Source organism: Bos grunniens, chromosome 4 (assembly GCF_055505025.1).
Source record: "Bos grunniens cultivar Pamir isolate PY7600 chromosome 4, Bosgru_T2T1.0, whole genome shotgun sequence".
Classification (NCBI taxonomy): domain Eukaryota; kingdom Metazoa; phylum Chordata; class Mammalia; order Artiodactyla; family Bovidae; genus Bos; species Bos grunniens.
Window position 1 is genome coordinate 17,295,208 of NC_141168.1, and position 16,223 is coordinate 17,311,430.

A 16,223-nucleotide genomic window follows, 5' to 3' on the forward strand; every position below is an offset into this window, starting at 1 on the left:
CTGTCATGTTTTGGTAAGTAATCCAAAATCAAGATACACTCCTTATCCATTAGAAGGTAACACTTTTTCCCACAATAATTAATTTTTGAAACTTAAAGCTTGCTCTGAACAACACGTGTTCCATGTCCTACTTCTGGGTGATTGATTATTCATGTTAACACAAGGGAAGGACACCATTCTAGATGCTAGATACAGCACTGAAGGAAACAGGTCTGCTCTCACTATGAAATTTACATTCTACTTAGTGGCTGAGAAAATTTTGTGCAGGTTTATTTCTTATAATGCTTCTCTAAACTTTCATGGCTCCTTTAAATTTGTACTATCAAACACACTTCAGCAGTTGTAAAGTTCAGGTTTGGAGGTATTCAAGGAACTGACTTTAACCAGGTCTCAAGAGAGAAGCAGTAAAGGAGTTCTGATTAATAAAAATTTCATTTTGGATAAAACCCAGAACCTACTGCGGACACCATAAAATCGACTCAGGAATTTTGACAACCAATACTCCCATCCAATCACTTCAAAGAAGCAGATAAAATTTTACCTTATCCCTGTCCCTAAGTATTTCTCCTGGAGTCCAAAGACAAGTGGGCCTTAGGAAGCATCACTATGAACAAAGCTGGTGGAAGTGATGGAATTCCAGCTGAGCTATTTCAAGTCCTAAAACATGATGCTGTTAAAGTGCTGCACTCAATATGCCAGCAAATTTGGAAGACTCAGCAGGGGCCACAAGACTGGAAAAGGTCAGTTTTCATTCCAATCCCAAAGACACTGTCAAAGAATGTTCAAACTATTGCACAATTGCACTCATCTCACATGCTAGCAAAGTAATGCTCAATATTCTCCAAGCCAGGCTTCAACAGAACGTGAGAACTTCCAGATGTTCAAGCTGGATTTAGAAAAGGCAGAGGAACCAGATATCAAATTGCCAACATCCACTGGATCATAGAAAAGGCAAGACAGTTCCAGAAAAACATCTATTTCTGCCTTATTGACTACACCAAAGGCTTTGACTATGTGGACCACGACAAACTGTGGAAAATTCTTCAAGAGATGGGAATACCAGACCACCTTACCTGCCTCCTGAGAAATCTGTATGCAGGTCAAGAAGCAACAGTCAGAACCAGACATGGAACAACAGAACTGGTTCCAAATTGGGACAGGAGTACGTCAAGGCTGTATAGGCACCCTGCTTATCTAACTTATATGCAGAGTACATTATGCAAATTGCCGGGCTGGATGAAGCACAAGCTGGAATAAAAGTTGCCAGGAGAAATATCAATAATCTCAGATATGCAGATGACACCACCTTTATGGCAGAAAGCAAAGAGGAACTAAAGAGCCTCTTGATGAAAAGTAAAAGAGAGTGAAAAAGTTGGCTTAAAACTCAACATTCAGAAAACAAAGATCATGGCATCTGGTACCATCACTTCATGGCAAATAGATGGGCAAACAATGGAAATAGTGACAGACTTTATTTCCTTGGGCTCCAAAATCACTGTAGATGGTGACTGCAGCCATGAAATTAAAAGACGCTTGCTTCTTGGAAGAAAAGTTATGACCAACCTAGACAACATATTAAAAGGCAGAGACATGACTTTGCTGTCAAAGGTCTGTCTAATCAAAGCTATGGTTTTTCCAGTAGTCATGTATGGACGTGGGAGTTGGACCATAAAGAAAGCCGAGCCCTGAAGAAGGGATACTTTTGAACTGTGGTGTTGGAGAAGACTCTTGAGAGTCCCTTGGACTGCAAGGAAATCAAACCAGTCAATCCTAAAGTTAATCAGTCCAAATACTCATTGGAAGGACTGATGCTGAAGCTCCAGTACCTGGCCACCCAATGCAAAGAACTGACTCACTGAAAAAGACCCTGATGCTGGGAAAGATTGAAGGCAGGAAGAGAAGGGGATGACAGAGGATGAGATGTTTGGATGGCATCATTGACATGAGTCTGAGCAAGTTCTGGGAGTTGGTGATGGACAGGGAATCCTGGCGTGCTGCAGTCCATGGGGTTGCAAAGAGTCAGACACGACTGAGCAACTGAACTGAAGTATTTCTCAAGATCAGCTCTTTACAAACATAAAACATTAAAGAAGTATTTGGATTAAAATAACTCTAAGATTCCCACGTGGCATAATATACCATGATTATTTGTGAGACATCTGACAAAGACAATTTCCCTGAATCTTAATTTTTCTATCTATATAAAATGATGGCCTTAAGCTAGAAGACATGATGGCCTGTCAACACTAAAACTATCCTATGATGAAGTCTGTAAGAAAATTAATAGTGGCCATTTTTGAATTTAGGATAAATGTATTATGAGTATACATCCCTATCCCTGCAGATCTTAATTTCAATCTCTGATGCCGCCTGCTTCCGATTTAATGCTTTCTGTAAATTACTACTATTACATACCTTTTCCCCAGGTTCCTAAGAACTAGATGCAAAGATTTTTTTAAGCATTTCAATATCCTTATCTTTCCTTAGGGAATATATGAACCAGAAATAATGTGGTTTATTTTGGTGGAGGGAGGGAGCAGGGGGAGATGACAACTCTTAGGCTTTTTGTTTTGCCTAAATCTGAAAGGGGGTGCTGTCTACTTTATGCATGCTAAATATAAGGAGACAACTAAATGGACCAAAGGATGAAAAGAGTGGGACAAACAAAAAGTTCTAGATGAATAGGAAAATAATCCAAGCTTTTGAATTAGAAGGAAATGGCAATCCACTCCAGTATCCTTGCCTGGGAAATCCCATGGACAGAGGAGCCTGGCGGGCTACAGCACCTGAAATACAACTTTGTAAATCAACTATACTCCAAAAAAAAAGAAAAGGTTATACCAAAGTACCAGACTAAAGAAAGGTACAATGCTACAGGGCCATTTTCATCAAAGTGAATTTCAAAAATATTCCAATTTGTCAGTTATGAGTATGTTTTCAGAAACCATACCCTTTCTCTCCAAGTACTCAGTATAAAGTTCAACCTTTTTACAATAATAATAAAGAAAAGCCAAAGAATATATTTTTGGGTTATCTTCTGCTAAATAATCTAGAACACTGATGAGTCATATTCTCTTGGAAGTGACAGATCTGAGGAACAAGGTCTGGAAAACTAAAGGGCAACTTTTAGTTATAAAAAAGACAAAAAGCACTATAAAATCAATAATTACAATTTGGTTCTTTTCATCTGTGATCTAACAGGTCAAAAAAATATTTTCAACATACAGAGGTGTGAACTATTAGATTCTGTGCCAGAAAAGCATTAGCCCTACAGAGACTGGTTGCTCAAGAAGTCAGAGCTCTGTAGGTAAAAACCACACGCACACAGGATAAACTGCTATGCTACTGCTAAGTCACTTCAGTCGTGTCCGACTCTGTGCGACCCCATAGACGGCAGCCCACCAGGCTTCCCCGTCCCTGGGATTCTCCAGGCAAGAACACTGGAGTGGGTTGCCATTTCCTTCTCCAATGCAGGAAAGTGAAAAGAGAAAGTGAAGTCGCTCAGTCGTGTCCGACTCTTTTCGACCCCATAGACTGCAGCCCACCAGGCTCCTCCGTCCATGGGATTTTCCAAGCAAGAGTACTGGAGTGGGGTGCCATTGCCTTCTCCAAAAACTGCTATAAACAGCCCTTTTTAGTATTACAGTAAGCGTCATGAGACAGTCACTCATGGGTGGTTTCAGGTTCTCAAGTTCATCACTCTAGACAACCTTGGACTCTTACAAAATTCTAGAGCCAGCCCTGAAAATTTTGCTTCAGAGGCTCATAAGGACTTAACTCCATCCTTACATAAATGACAATCTCTTGCCTATTAAGCTGACATAAAGAAGATAGGTCTCATATAGAATTTCTCTAACAAGTGCCTTTCAAAGGTCATTCGCTATTTTTCATGTGATCCAAAACACCAATTTTAAGCCTCACTGTAAGAAAAATGTTACAAATTAAAACAGTATTTTTCTATCATCAATTTTAAGATGCATACTACAGAAACACTGAAATTTGAAAAAATGTGCTTCTTACAAATCCACCAGCAAGAATTTTACAATGAAAGTCTAAGACCAACATGATGAAGGATTAAGTATTACCTACAGAGTAAATAAAACTAGAGTGAATAAAACTAGACCTCAGAAAATTTGGCTTTGGTCCCAGTTTTACTTTAAATCAACAGAACTGAATAATTTTTAATAAATCACTTTACTATCATTAAGGCTAACTATGGAACATATACTCAACAAATTGTTTTACCCAACAGAGAAATAAATGAGTGTAACTGAATTATATAATTATAAAATGCAAAAGCACAACTGTGATGTCAGATTTTTAAAATTATTATTAAATGCCATAACTGAAGAATGTAATAATATGTCAAAGTCTTGCTCTTGCTGGTTTTAAAGTACCAAAAACTGAAATCCTGCCACTTATCAACTAATCTTGTTCTCAAAATTCATTTGAAGTGATAATTTATCCATTAAGTATCATTAAGAGTTAAACAGTAAATGTGAAGAATCAAATAATACCACAGATAACTACAGATAATATAGATTTCAATATTACAGCAGAGCAGAATATTTTAATTATGCAAATTCTAAAGAGTAGATATGAGGGTCTAACAGAGATATCTGTCACAGTCCTAATTCAAGCCCTGAGAAACCGGTATGCTTGTCTTGTAATATATTGATACTTAAAAAATAAATTTAAGTATTTATATATTTTTTTAAATGTTAGCACTTCTATTAACTTATATAACACAGTTTCAATGGTCTTTCCTATTGGAAAAAGACAAGTGTAGTAGTGTTAGTCACTCAGTCATGTATGCCTCTTTGGGTCCCCATGGACTGTAGCCCACCAGGCTCCTCTGTCCATGGGATTCTCCAGGCAAGAATACTGGAGAGGACTGCCATTCCCTTCAGAGGACCTTCCTGACTCAGGGATAGAACCCAGGTCTCCTGCATTGCAGGCAGATTCTTTACCATTTGAGCTACAGGGAAGACCAAATACTGGAGTGGGTAGCCTTTCCCTTCTCCAGCAGATCTTCCTGACCCAGGAATCAAACTGGGTCTCTTGAACCACAGGTGGATTCTTTACCAACTGAGCTATCAGGGAAGCCCCCAAAAGACAGGTGCTTTTTTAAATCAAAAATGCCTGGATACCTATACATTTGGGGTATTCTACTCCTATCAAAAAGACACTACTCGTCAAGACTCCACACTTCCCCTACAGGGAACGTGGGTCTCATCCCTCGTCAGGGAACTAACATCCCACATCCTGTGGCAGAAGAAACCATTCATTTAGACATTTTTAATTAAGGGACCTCACTGCTTCTTCAAATGAAGTATGAAATCCTTTCATTTTAGAAAAATGACAAAATCAGCTAAATATTTAGCCCTACCAGCCCTCCTGTGCTATCCGGGTGACCAGGAGCTCTTGAAAGTATCATTTCAATCAAATCCAAAACCCAGGTAACAAAATCCTTTGTTCTACAGATCCATGATCATGTGATTTATCCATCAAATTAAAAATTATAATACTTTAAGATAAACTAACATCACTAGATGTAGAATATAAATTAAGTGAGCTTTATGTATTATCAGGAGTAAGCAATATAAGTGAGTTTTAACCAACAACACTACTCACAAACTTTACTGTGAATTTAAGTAATTACCAATATATTGCTTCACAATAATGTCTACAAATGTGCAGAAATCTTAATGAAAATGTAAACTGTTTTGGATAAAAGTCTCCTATGCTCAACACTGAAGCAAATAATTAAAAAAATCATCTACATTATTTCTAAACTAAAAATGTAACTGATGTATTATAACTGTCTCTTTGTTCCAAATAAATGCTCTAAAGAATGGAAAATATTATAAAGTAAAATAGCAATAATTTCTGTGAGGAATCCCATTATTGCAGACCTAAATAATCAACCTGAATATAATAGATGTAAATTGCTCTGCTAACAAGTGTTTTTAAAAAAAATCACTGCATAGTAATTTGACACAAAACTAAGACGTTATCAAGTAGTTTGTTTTTGTAGTATACCAACAATAAAATAATAGATTTAATAAACACATACAGTTCCAGACAGGACATCATGGGGGCAACAGTTGAGAAGGTGACTCTTGCACACTCTGTCATCACTGAATTTGATTCGTTGACGAGTAGTATCTCCTGTAATAGAGGAAAGTTAATGACATTCAAGGTTAGACATTTAGAAAATATGTATTTTCTGAGAGCCCTACTAACACTAGCTTTTTATGTGTGGCTATACACACACATTTATAAATCACCTCAAGAGGGGTTAGTTCATATAATATCCTACAGAAAAACTATTTTAGACAACATGCAGTTGCAGTACATGTACTGCACATGTAATTCAAACAGTCAAAGTGGGAAAGCAATGCATTCTGTTAAATAGAGTACTTCAGAAAAGCACAGGATTTAGAGCAGGAATGGACCTTAAAGATTATTGAGTCCAACTCCTTCATACTGTAGATGAGAAAACTGAGGACCCAAGAGGTTAAACGACTTGCAGCAGACCCACTAGGAGAATTTCTATTGGTATACGATGTTCCCTACATTGACACTAAGCACTGATTCATTCTGTAATTATTTACATTAATTGAAAAACATAAAAAGTAATCTTGCAAACATTGCATACACACTGCGAATCCCCACTGAACCCCAGACGCCATTTCTTCCACTATTTTGTTCCAGCTGAAGTGTCTCCCTTTTGCTGCTGGGAGGAGTTAGAGAGGGTAGAATGACGTGTTTACGAGTGTACAAACCTGGAAGAAGGACTTACACACCAGTCAAACAAAGGCACACTGCCTAAATGAAACATTTAACTTAATGGCTCCAAAGGTCCCATATCTCCAAGTTTTAGGTAGTCTGTGCTATAAATGGCCAAACTGGGTCCATTTAAATTTATTCTGTCTTCACTTAACACAATACACCTCCTAGGCAACAGAAGCTTCCGACCTGCTAGTCAAATAGGCCTATCTACTCAAAACTTGAAAGAATATAAGAAAAAGAAAGTTAACTATCTCTAATAACAAAAAAAAATAGATGTTAGATTTTTTTTTTGCTTCAAATCTCTTTGGGAGGGGGGAATTCTTAAGGATGGTTTCCTCTAAGGAGACTGATTAAGCCCTAAGAAATGAAAGTGTTTTATTTTTAGCCTTAAATTGACATAGTCATTGATGAATGAAAACCTACTGGTGAATTACTGAAGCAAGAACTGTTGGTACCAAAACAGACTGTAAATAACACTGTACTAAAACTTTCAAGGAAGAGATTCAATTGTTTGTTTTTGACATGTGAGTAACAAAAAAGGTTAAAACTTTACCCCTTTAACATGGTATTATTTTAAAGAGCTTAACTCAAAGTCAATTAAATACTATCATTTTTAGGCAGGGTAAGATTTTGTTCAGATTGTTTTAACTTGGTTCAAAAGACTTAAACAACATTTTAATTTGCAATCATGGTTTATAAAACTTTAAGAACAGTAACTTTTGGCTAAAACAACAGCTTCAGAGCAGTTCAACAATAGGTTTTCTAGAGGCTAGTCTCTAGTTAATGTTATTTTTGACACCACAATTTGGAGTAATTCATTTAGTGTTCACGCCTGCTACTATAATAGAGGTTATTTTGATGGTCCTTTTTTCCTTTTAAACACAACTGCTTTTTGTTCCACATTTATTAACACATCTGAAAAGTTAGTGATAACTCACGGCTCGGCGAATGCGGGGCCTTTCTGACACTCCCTTGCAGATTGAAGTAGTCAGGCATAGATACATTGAACCTTTACAAATAAAACAAGGGGCCAGATTGTTCAGTTTGTATAGAATAGACTCTGCCAGCAATTTCAATACAGCATCTAGAAGTACATGTTCACTGTTAAGATTCTTGTATATGAAAACAAAAGTGAACAAAATCGGGGCGGGGGGGTGTTTTCTGTGTTTTAATATTGACTTAACAAGTATAAACCCTGGAGAAGAATAGGACTGATCATAGGTAAAAGTCCAAGGCTGGAGCTCTGTAAAGTGGTCCCTGGGCCAACTGGGGTTTTAGGAAAAAAAATTTTTATAAAGCGTATTTCATACTGATCAGGGCCCTAAGCTCATGTCAGAATGGTACTCTGATGAGCTCACATCAGAATGGCAATGCCATTATTAGAGGTTTTTTGCTTCCTCACATGTAAGAAAAAATATTTTACCTTTAAGGTAAGAAATTAAAAAAAAATTTTTTGAAGAGGAGAAAATCATATATTCTACAAGTCCCCTGCCACAATTATCTAAGCTTTTCAGTAATGCAACAGCAGTATCGTTCCAGTGCTTTGTCAAACTAATGGCTCAAGAATACTATAAGCCAGGCTTCAGAGTAAAATTAAGATTTTAGAAGTTTTACTAGTTGAGCATTTTGTAAGAAATCACAACATAAACCTAATATTAACATATGTGCCTTGAAGATACTGCCATCAGATAAAATGTAAACAGTTTCAAATATGAATTAAACAAAAGCATCCCCAATGAGTGTGGGGATACTAAAAAAAGCATCCGTTTCTATAAACATCAAAAAGTATTTTTAATTAATTCTTCACTGCATATAAACGTCTGCTCTATTTGATAACTGCAGCAAACACAATAAACACAGTTATCAAACATCAGCCTGCACAGTAAAGAAATCTTTATAAACAAAGAAATAATAAAATTCCTAATAATCTGAGATACAGAAATGAAAAGGATTAGCAACTGAGTATCTGTCTATTGGTATTTTTAAAATTTTACTTCAGAGACCTTAAGGTTAACATTTTAAAATAATTTGGCTATATTATCATGTAGTATTTAATAAGTTTATTTGGGCTTATACCATGAAAGTATCATCTGACTAATCAAAGAATTTTAAAATAAAAATACTAGTAATTTTGATTTCTGTCAATATATCTGGCCCAAACCATGTTTTTCAAAAGAAACTAGGTAAAACAGCACCCACTGAAAAACAAAGGTGGGGAGAAGGGCTGTAATTAATAAGAAACAAATATGAACCAAATGTCCTTACAATACAAGAAATTATTTTATTAATCAAATGTACTTCAAATGTACTTTATGTTTGGGGTTTCTGGGTATGTACTCACTATTAAAATAACCTAAGTTAAACAATTGTCCTGTTATACTAATACTGGATCCAAATCAAAGAATCAAGCCGACTCCTGAAGATATCCTCTGTGCCAGCCAATGGGATTACAAAGAGGCATTTCATTAAGACAAGCTCTCTACCCTCAAGGAGCCCATCACTTTTAGAGAAGAGAGGGTATTTAAATACAGTAACAACAAAAGGGGGCATGATCCAAGTGCCAAATGAATGTCTAAAATGGATGGAATACTATTAAATAGTAGTACTTCAGGATTTCTAAGACTAGAATGACCACAAGGACTGAAGAGGTTAGAGGAAGCTTTGTGTAATACATAGAAGCCATTATTTGAAGGAAAGATAGGACTTAGACCAAAGGAATGGGGAAAGAAGAGCATTCCAAATTGGCATACCATCTTTGACAAAGCTTAGGAAGGCAGGAAGGTTTGGGAAACAGTACGTAAATCTATCTTATCTGGATTTGGCAAGTGGTTTCATGTAGGGGAATAGCAAAGTTGAGGCAAGAATATTTTTAGGGTAAAATCTGGTTTCTTTAATTTCTTCCCCCAGATTTTAAATGTGTAAACAAAGGAAAAGCTTAAAAATAATGAGGCAGAGATTAGATCAAGTCAACACAATTTACAACAAAATGCCCTACCCATAAAAACATGGCAGACTCTCTTCCCTATAACCTCCACAATACTAATTAATTAGGCTTTGTAGATAACTATAATGCTAAGGATTGAGATTAAAACCTTGATTTAGAACTGTGAAAGGAAAAGTATTCTTCATTTGAAAGGAAGCCCCAAAATTTCTATTTTTTCTACCAAACAACTAACTTCAGAGTAACCTCTCTCTGTTCTTCAACCCCCTCAAGGGCTTCATGAATCCTAACCTATATTTAGGAACACCTGAGTCACGGGTGTACAATAAAAACTAGAATGCACATTGTTCCTCTTAAACAACGTTCCTCAGTAACATTAACGGAACCTGAGGTGCTACCAAAGCAGCTTCATTCAGGGAATATGGACAGGTCACTCTAAAAAGGCGACTTCTGTCCAAACTACTCAAAAACTGCTATTCTCAAAATCCCCTTCAATCTGTAGGGAGAAAAAGCTAGGCCCACTGTAAATCCCAACACTGCCACTGTATGGTCCTGCCTCTTCTGAAACAGACTTGTATTCAAACTGCAGTAGCAACACTTATAATTTTAGCCTATATGATATCTAACATCATTTTACACGGTGCATGCTATTTCCCCAATATCCACCCCCTCCCTTCGAGTGCCAACCACCCTCTCCCCCCCATACAAACAATAAATCAAATCAATTTTCATAGATTTAGGTGCTATTTTAAAAACATCAAAATTTTACTTTACCCATTCTCTCCGATGCTCCCTGTATTTTTTTAAGCTGTGAGTGGATGACCATGCTATGTGATCAACAACTGTGAAGGCTAAGCAAAAGTGAACTGAGTTTAGTATTGTAATTTCAAAAGAACCTTAAAGTTTGTAATATTTGACATATATAATGGTATGCAGAATCCTTATTTTACTGCATTTTATCAGGCATTAATGGCAAGCAATTTATAAAAACAACTAATTAGTATTTCTTTTGTACAGAATTAGCTTAAAGCTTAGCTTAGAGAAAACAGAGAGGGAAAAACTCAACAGCACACAAAGCAAACAGAAGCATCGTAGTTTATAAACGGGGCCAAGAGGGGAAAAGCTCTCCCACGTTCTCTGATGTGACAATCAAATCCCTCCCCTCCCCACAGGTATACTTGTTGGGGCCATGTGTCACTGTTGGCTGGAGCAGGGTAGGCTTACTCCCTCTGAAATAATTTCCATACTCTTTCAGTGAAAGAAAAGCCAGAGCTAGAAAGAGCAGTGAATAATTTTTAAGCTTCTTTAAGCTTAAAGTTTTTTATTTCCCTGTGCCCTCATATCTTCAAATGTCTCACCTTCTTATTACCATTTCTTACAACATAAGCTATGAGTCCATAGAATGTGGAAACTATATAAACACCAATTTCTAATCTAGTACAGAGTGGGAAGAGACCTGTCCTGTACTGGCAAACACTCATCTTCATATCTTTTCGTGAAACTCTTAGGTCTTCTTGTGGAACCAAGATAACAGCTACTGCTGCACAGTAACTATTATAGTAAAGAACAAATCTGATCATTTTTACAGCTTTCTGCAACAGTCTCACCAACCCCTAACTTCTCCCACCTACCTTTGTTGTTCCTTTAGCCTGAAGCTCATCTACAGCCTAAATTTAGCCTAAAGCTCACCTATAAGGATCCTTTTAAAATAATCTTCAAAGAAAAAACTCATTACTCCATTTACCTTGTTAATAAATACACTCAGTTTAATTCATCATATATTTATACAGTACAAAGTATAAGTTCATTTTACGAAAGCATTCACTACCATGTCTTAAAATAATGATTATTGATGCTTTGAAAATATTTAATATGACCTGGTACATATGAAACTTTCCAGGAACATATTTATTATATAAGGAAAGAAAAAATACTCAAGTCAAATACGGCAGCAGGAAAAACTAATGAGGGCATTTTCCCTTCCAAATGAAATATCAAGTCATTTCTTTCTAACAGAACTTAGGAAATCATCCTGAGTACTAGTAGAGGCTTTCCTTTCCTCTAGAAAAATCCAAAAAAATTAGGGTATTACAAGGCTAGCCCTCTTAATTCTTTCATATGGTCCTATAGGTTTATCATCACAAATCGGTACTTGTATCACCCCCACCATCATATTCCCCATGACAAGCCCATTTTTAAAATGCAATGCCTACTGCAGAAGAAATTTCCAAGAAAGTTCGTTCTTGCTGAATATCAGAGATAAATAATGCTAAAATAATTTTTCAAATTTTCCAGTCTATTTGTCTGTGAAAATCCATATCAAAAAAATTATAAGGAATGAAACAGAGAAACAGCCTTGTAGCAAGAGCAAAAGCTTACTCAGAGTCTTTAAGAGCTAACAGAATGGTAAAAGAAACGTTCAAAAATAAATACTAAAGTAGCTGCATTCCAAGAATCCTATTCCACCCCTTGCCACAACCCTATTTTCTCTCATTATAAAGCAGTCTTGGCCACTGGCAGGGGTCAGTGCCATCACATTTCCGCCAGGGGATATATGCTTTAGGAAATCAACATGTCGCTCCTCTTAGATTTAAGGCACACATTAGAAGTGTGTCTTGAATAAATAGTTATCCACAAATGTAGTCCTAAAAGTGGATTACATATACTTTGTTTTATGGTATATGCCATTAAGCGAAGTCAATTATTAAAAAGTTGTAGCCTGCTAAATTTTATATTTTGATGCTTACTTACAGAGCTGCAATTCTGATACAATAATACTCATACTCTAGATATCTGGTGCCTTCTATCATCCACAATGTTTTATACACAAAATTAGAAGTAACAAAAGCTATCTCTGGCTATGAAAAAATAGCTGAAAAGAGCAGAAGAAAAAGTATTTGGCAGATCTGTCTATTAATGAGGCAAGTTTTCAATGGTTGGTGATTGCTATAAAAGCTAAGCAGAGCCTCCCCAAATCTAAAACAAAGTAAAGAAACAAAAATGGAAAGAAATGAGAATATCAAAGGACAGAGGTGACAGACAACTCAATGATAAAGGAATTTAAAATGAAAAAACAGATTAGCATGAAGAAGGAGACTGAGCCTTATAAGTACTGAAACAACACAGAGGAAAATCCACTGACATATTCACAAAAAATGCCTTTGGGGGAAAGGACTAAAACTGTGAAGGAGAACCTAAGAGACTTCATTTGTAACACTTAAAAAATTTTTTTTTAACTTAAGGGAAACTTACAAAACATTTGTTCAGTCTTAGAGGTGTTTGGTGGTCTTTTATATTTATTAACATTTTTTCAAAATTAGGTATCTATATATGTAATCAGCATACAGAATTTATCACTTACTATACATCTTCACTCCCTACTAGACTTTCAGTCCATTTAGGGTCAGAGTCTTATGTTACTACTTTATTGCAGAGTCAAATGACAAAAGCAGCAAATATGTCCATAATCTCTAAGAAAAATAAAGCAAGAAAAATCTGAAGCAAGCCAGCAACCTAGAGATATTCAGGTTCTAGTCGCACCAACAATTACTACATCCTAAAACATTTCAGCCAGTATCAGAATACCGTGTCTGGGAAAGTATTCCCTGTAATACTATGAGGCATATTAAATCATTTATTCTCACACCATAATTTCTCAAAATACATGGTTTCTAAAATCTGAGGTGAATCAACTGTTTTCCTTAGCCTGCCCATAATGCAGAATCACAGCACTTCTCCCGTTTTTAGTCCATGAGTCTTCTTTGACAAACAACCAGCACCTTTTCACAATCCCACTGTGGAACAGGCTGGTGAAATCCTGCAGAGATACTGACCACCACAGCCCGGAACATTAATGGAGAGCTAAGATCAAGCTAAATAGGCAATTTCATCCTAGAAGGCTGAATGGACCTCTCTAGGGACTTCTATATCATTCCATCTTATGGGTGTGTATTTCTAAGGAAAAGTCATTTCTACTTAGGGGCTTAGATATGTACAGTTCAAACAGCTTTCCTTCCATGTAAGGAACTAGAACTGCATTTCCTAAAGTATGGAATTTGTACAAAAAGTGATTTTAGGTGTTATATAATTTCACCAGCATGACATTTTGAACACCAATCACTTGGTGGTGATTATTATATCATGATTAAGTCAAGAAAAAGTTCCCACTTACTGCCTAGTATGTGTTTAATTAATATGTCTAACGAGCTCTAATTTTTAGCACAGGTAAATGACAGCAGAATCTAGTTTTCTCTTATAACACCATGTTGTTTTCACTGTATTTATTTTTCTGGTGACGTAAGCTTTCACTTTAAAGTTACCTTAAATTTTCAGAAAGTGAGTTGACAATTAAAAATGTTAAAACAGGGTAAAAAATAGTAAAGTGATATGTGTGACTAACATTTGGAAAACATTTATCTAGAACAGGGTTTCTCAAACTTTTAATGTGCATCAGAGTCATGTGGAAGGCTTCTTAAAACACAAATTGCTTGCACCCAACCCCAGAATGTCTAATTTGGTAGGCCTGGAGTGGTAGGTCCAAGAATCTGTATTTCTAACAAGTTCCCAGGTGATGCTAAAGTTGATCAGGCACCACACTTTTGAGAAACACTGATCTAGAACAATGGTCAGCATGCTTTTTCTTAAAGGGCCAGAGGGCAAATACTTTAAACTTACCAGCTATATATCTCGGCTGCAAAGCAAAGTAGCCATAGACCATACATACACAAATGGGCACAACTATGTTCCAACAAAACTTACAAAAAGCGAGTGGGCCGTCGTGCCAACCCCGATCTAAAACACACCCTCAAGAGACAGAGAAGAGTATCATGTATAACACAGCAGTAGGACAGAATATAGGAGCCACCAAACAGCAAGGTATGTATACTATAGACACTATCCATCAATATCTAACCAATTTTATTGAAAGGAAAAGTTTTGTAAAGTTTAACTCTGAAAGAAAAAACTGATGTCTGCAGAAAACTGAGGTCTCAAGAAAATAAAAACAAAACAATTTACCATGCATTCAGGAGACATGACAAAAGATTCAGCAAGGGCAGCTGGTTAAATTCTTTTCATGTAGAATCACAGAGGTCAAACATCATTGCACACGGTTCACAACTAAATTAGAACATAAGGATCAGTATCTAGTGAGTGCTTTTTTAAGAAAAAAGTTTTAAAGACTCCTTTCTCTAGCCCATGTTAAATAGCAAAATATAACATTTATTCAGCTGACTGAGTTACATGTTATTTTCTAATGGCTTTGACTTTTCAAGTCTTACACTACTAAGTTAAAACACAAAACTGTACCTAAATTCAGTTTTTACAAACTACTTTTCTCTACATCCTCAATAATCTTACATAACTGATTAAATGATCAAAAGGTCTTGCCTTCTAATTTCTATCCTAGCAGCTGCTAGTGTATGAGAACTTAAACTGGAAAGGAATAGAATGACTTCTGCAGGTGCTGAATCCATAAGATTCCTGTCATAAACTTACCCTTCCGCCCACTCCCTCACTCTTTCTCCAGCAAAATGTTTCAACTTTCTTCATCTTCTTACCTACAATTTTCCCATACACTGATTATTAAGTTGGGTAGTACAGTCATGTATGTGTCCTCAATGAATATACTAATAGCCCTGAGCTTTTAGGATTCAGTCCATTTCAAGCACCTTTCTGGAATTCCATTCTTGAGGAGTACCTGTCTCATTTATCTAGTCTTGCCCACAGTTTTAAGCCCTCTGCCTATCCTTGCAACCCCGAATTTGCCTGAATCCCTAGCAACTCCGAGGTTTAATGTTTATATGAGCCACCTGGTACTGAACATTGACTCACTAACCCTCACCCACATCCATGACACCTTACTTGCCCTTAACTTCCTGCTATCCATCTTAAAGATGTAGCTCACTAACATTTATCCCTATATGACATCTTAATCAAACCAAATCAAAATATTTACTTGCTGCTTATAAAGCTTATGCACTGACAGACAAAATGATTTCTTTGGTTTTATTTATTTATTTTTTACCCGAAGCAAGAATGTCTCAAAAGCACAGGTTTCCTTCAGGAGAGCTAAAATGTAGAAAATTCAAGAACGATGCAGAGTTGTAGGAGGTGATACTATTATTGTTTTCTGAATTGTACTGTAGTCAGAAATACCAGAGTTCAAAACTAGTTTTTTTTAAATGAATTCACTATGTGGGTGTTAACAGTTTTCGGTGTTTTGATATGCCTGGACCTCTGATAAAATCCTATATTTACTAAAACTGTTTAATGTTTGTTAAAATTTCTTAAAATGTCAAAAGAATTCACAAGCTCTAAAACTAGATATATCCCATTATCATTTCAAAAACTGTGTGCTTACACATTATAGGCTACGCCTCCTTCACTTAAAATGAACAATCCAAGTGGAAGAGAAGAAATGATTTACAACTGACCAAGAAATAAATGATCCATTATGTTAATGAGAGAAAATGAGGAGAAAATGCTC

At 36.2% G+C, this 16,223-nt stretch overlaps 1 protein-coding gene across 28 annotated transcripts in view; it reads right to left on the bottom strand.

Moving 5' to 3' along the window:
• Positions 1–16,223, bottom strand: part of LUC7L2 (LUC7 like 2, pre-mRNA splicing factor) — a 72,868-nt gene that overhangs the window by 35,605 nt on the left and 21,040 nt on the right. For 6 of the 28 annotated variants that reach the window (XM_086395342.1, XM_086395338.1, XM_086395314.1 and 3 more), the window contains one exon: positions 6,077–6,171. In XM_086395342.1, coding sequence (XP_086251468.1) covers positions 6,077–6,171 — 95 coding nt within the window. Of the gene's footprint in view, positions 1–6,076; positions 6,172–7,733; positions 7,805–10,510; positions 10,588–14,752; positions 14,855–16,223 lie in introns of all 28 variants that reach the window. The other 22 variants (XM_086395341.1, XM_086395323.1, XM_086395327.1 and 19 more) reach the window with 6 other exon arrangements.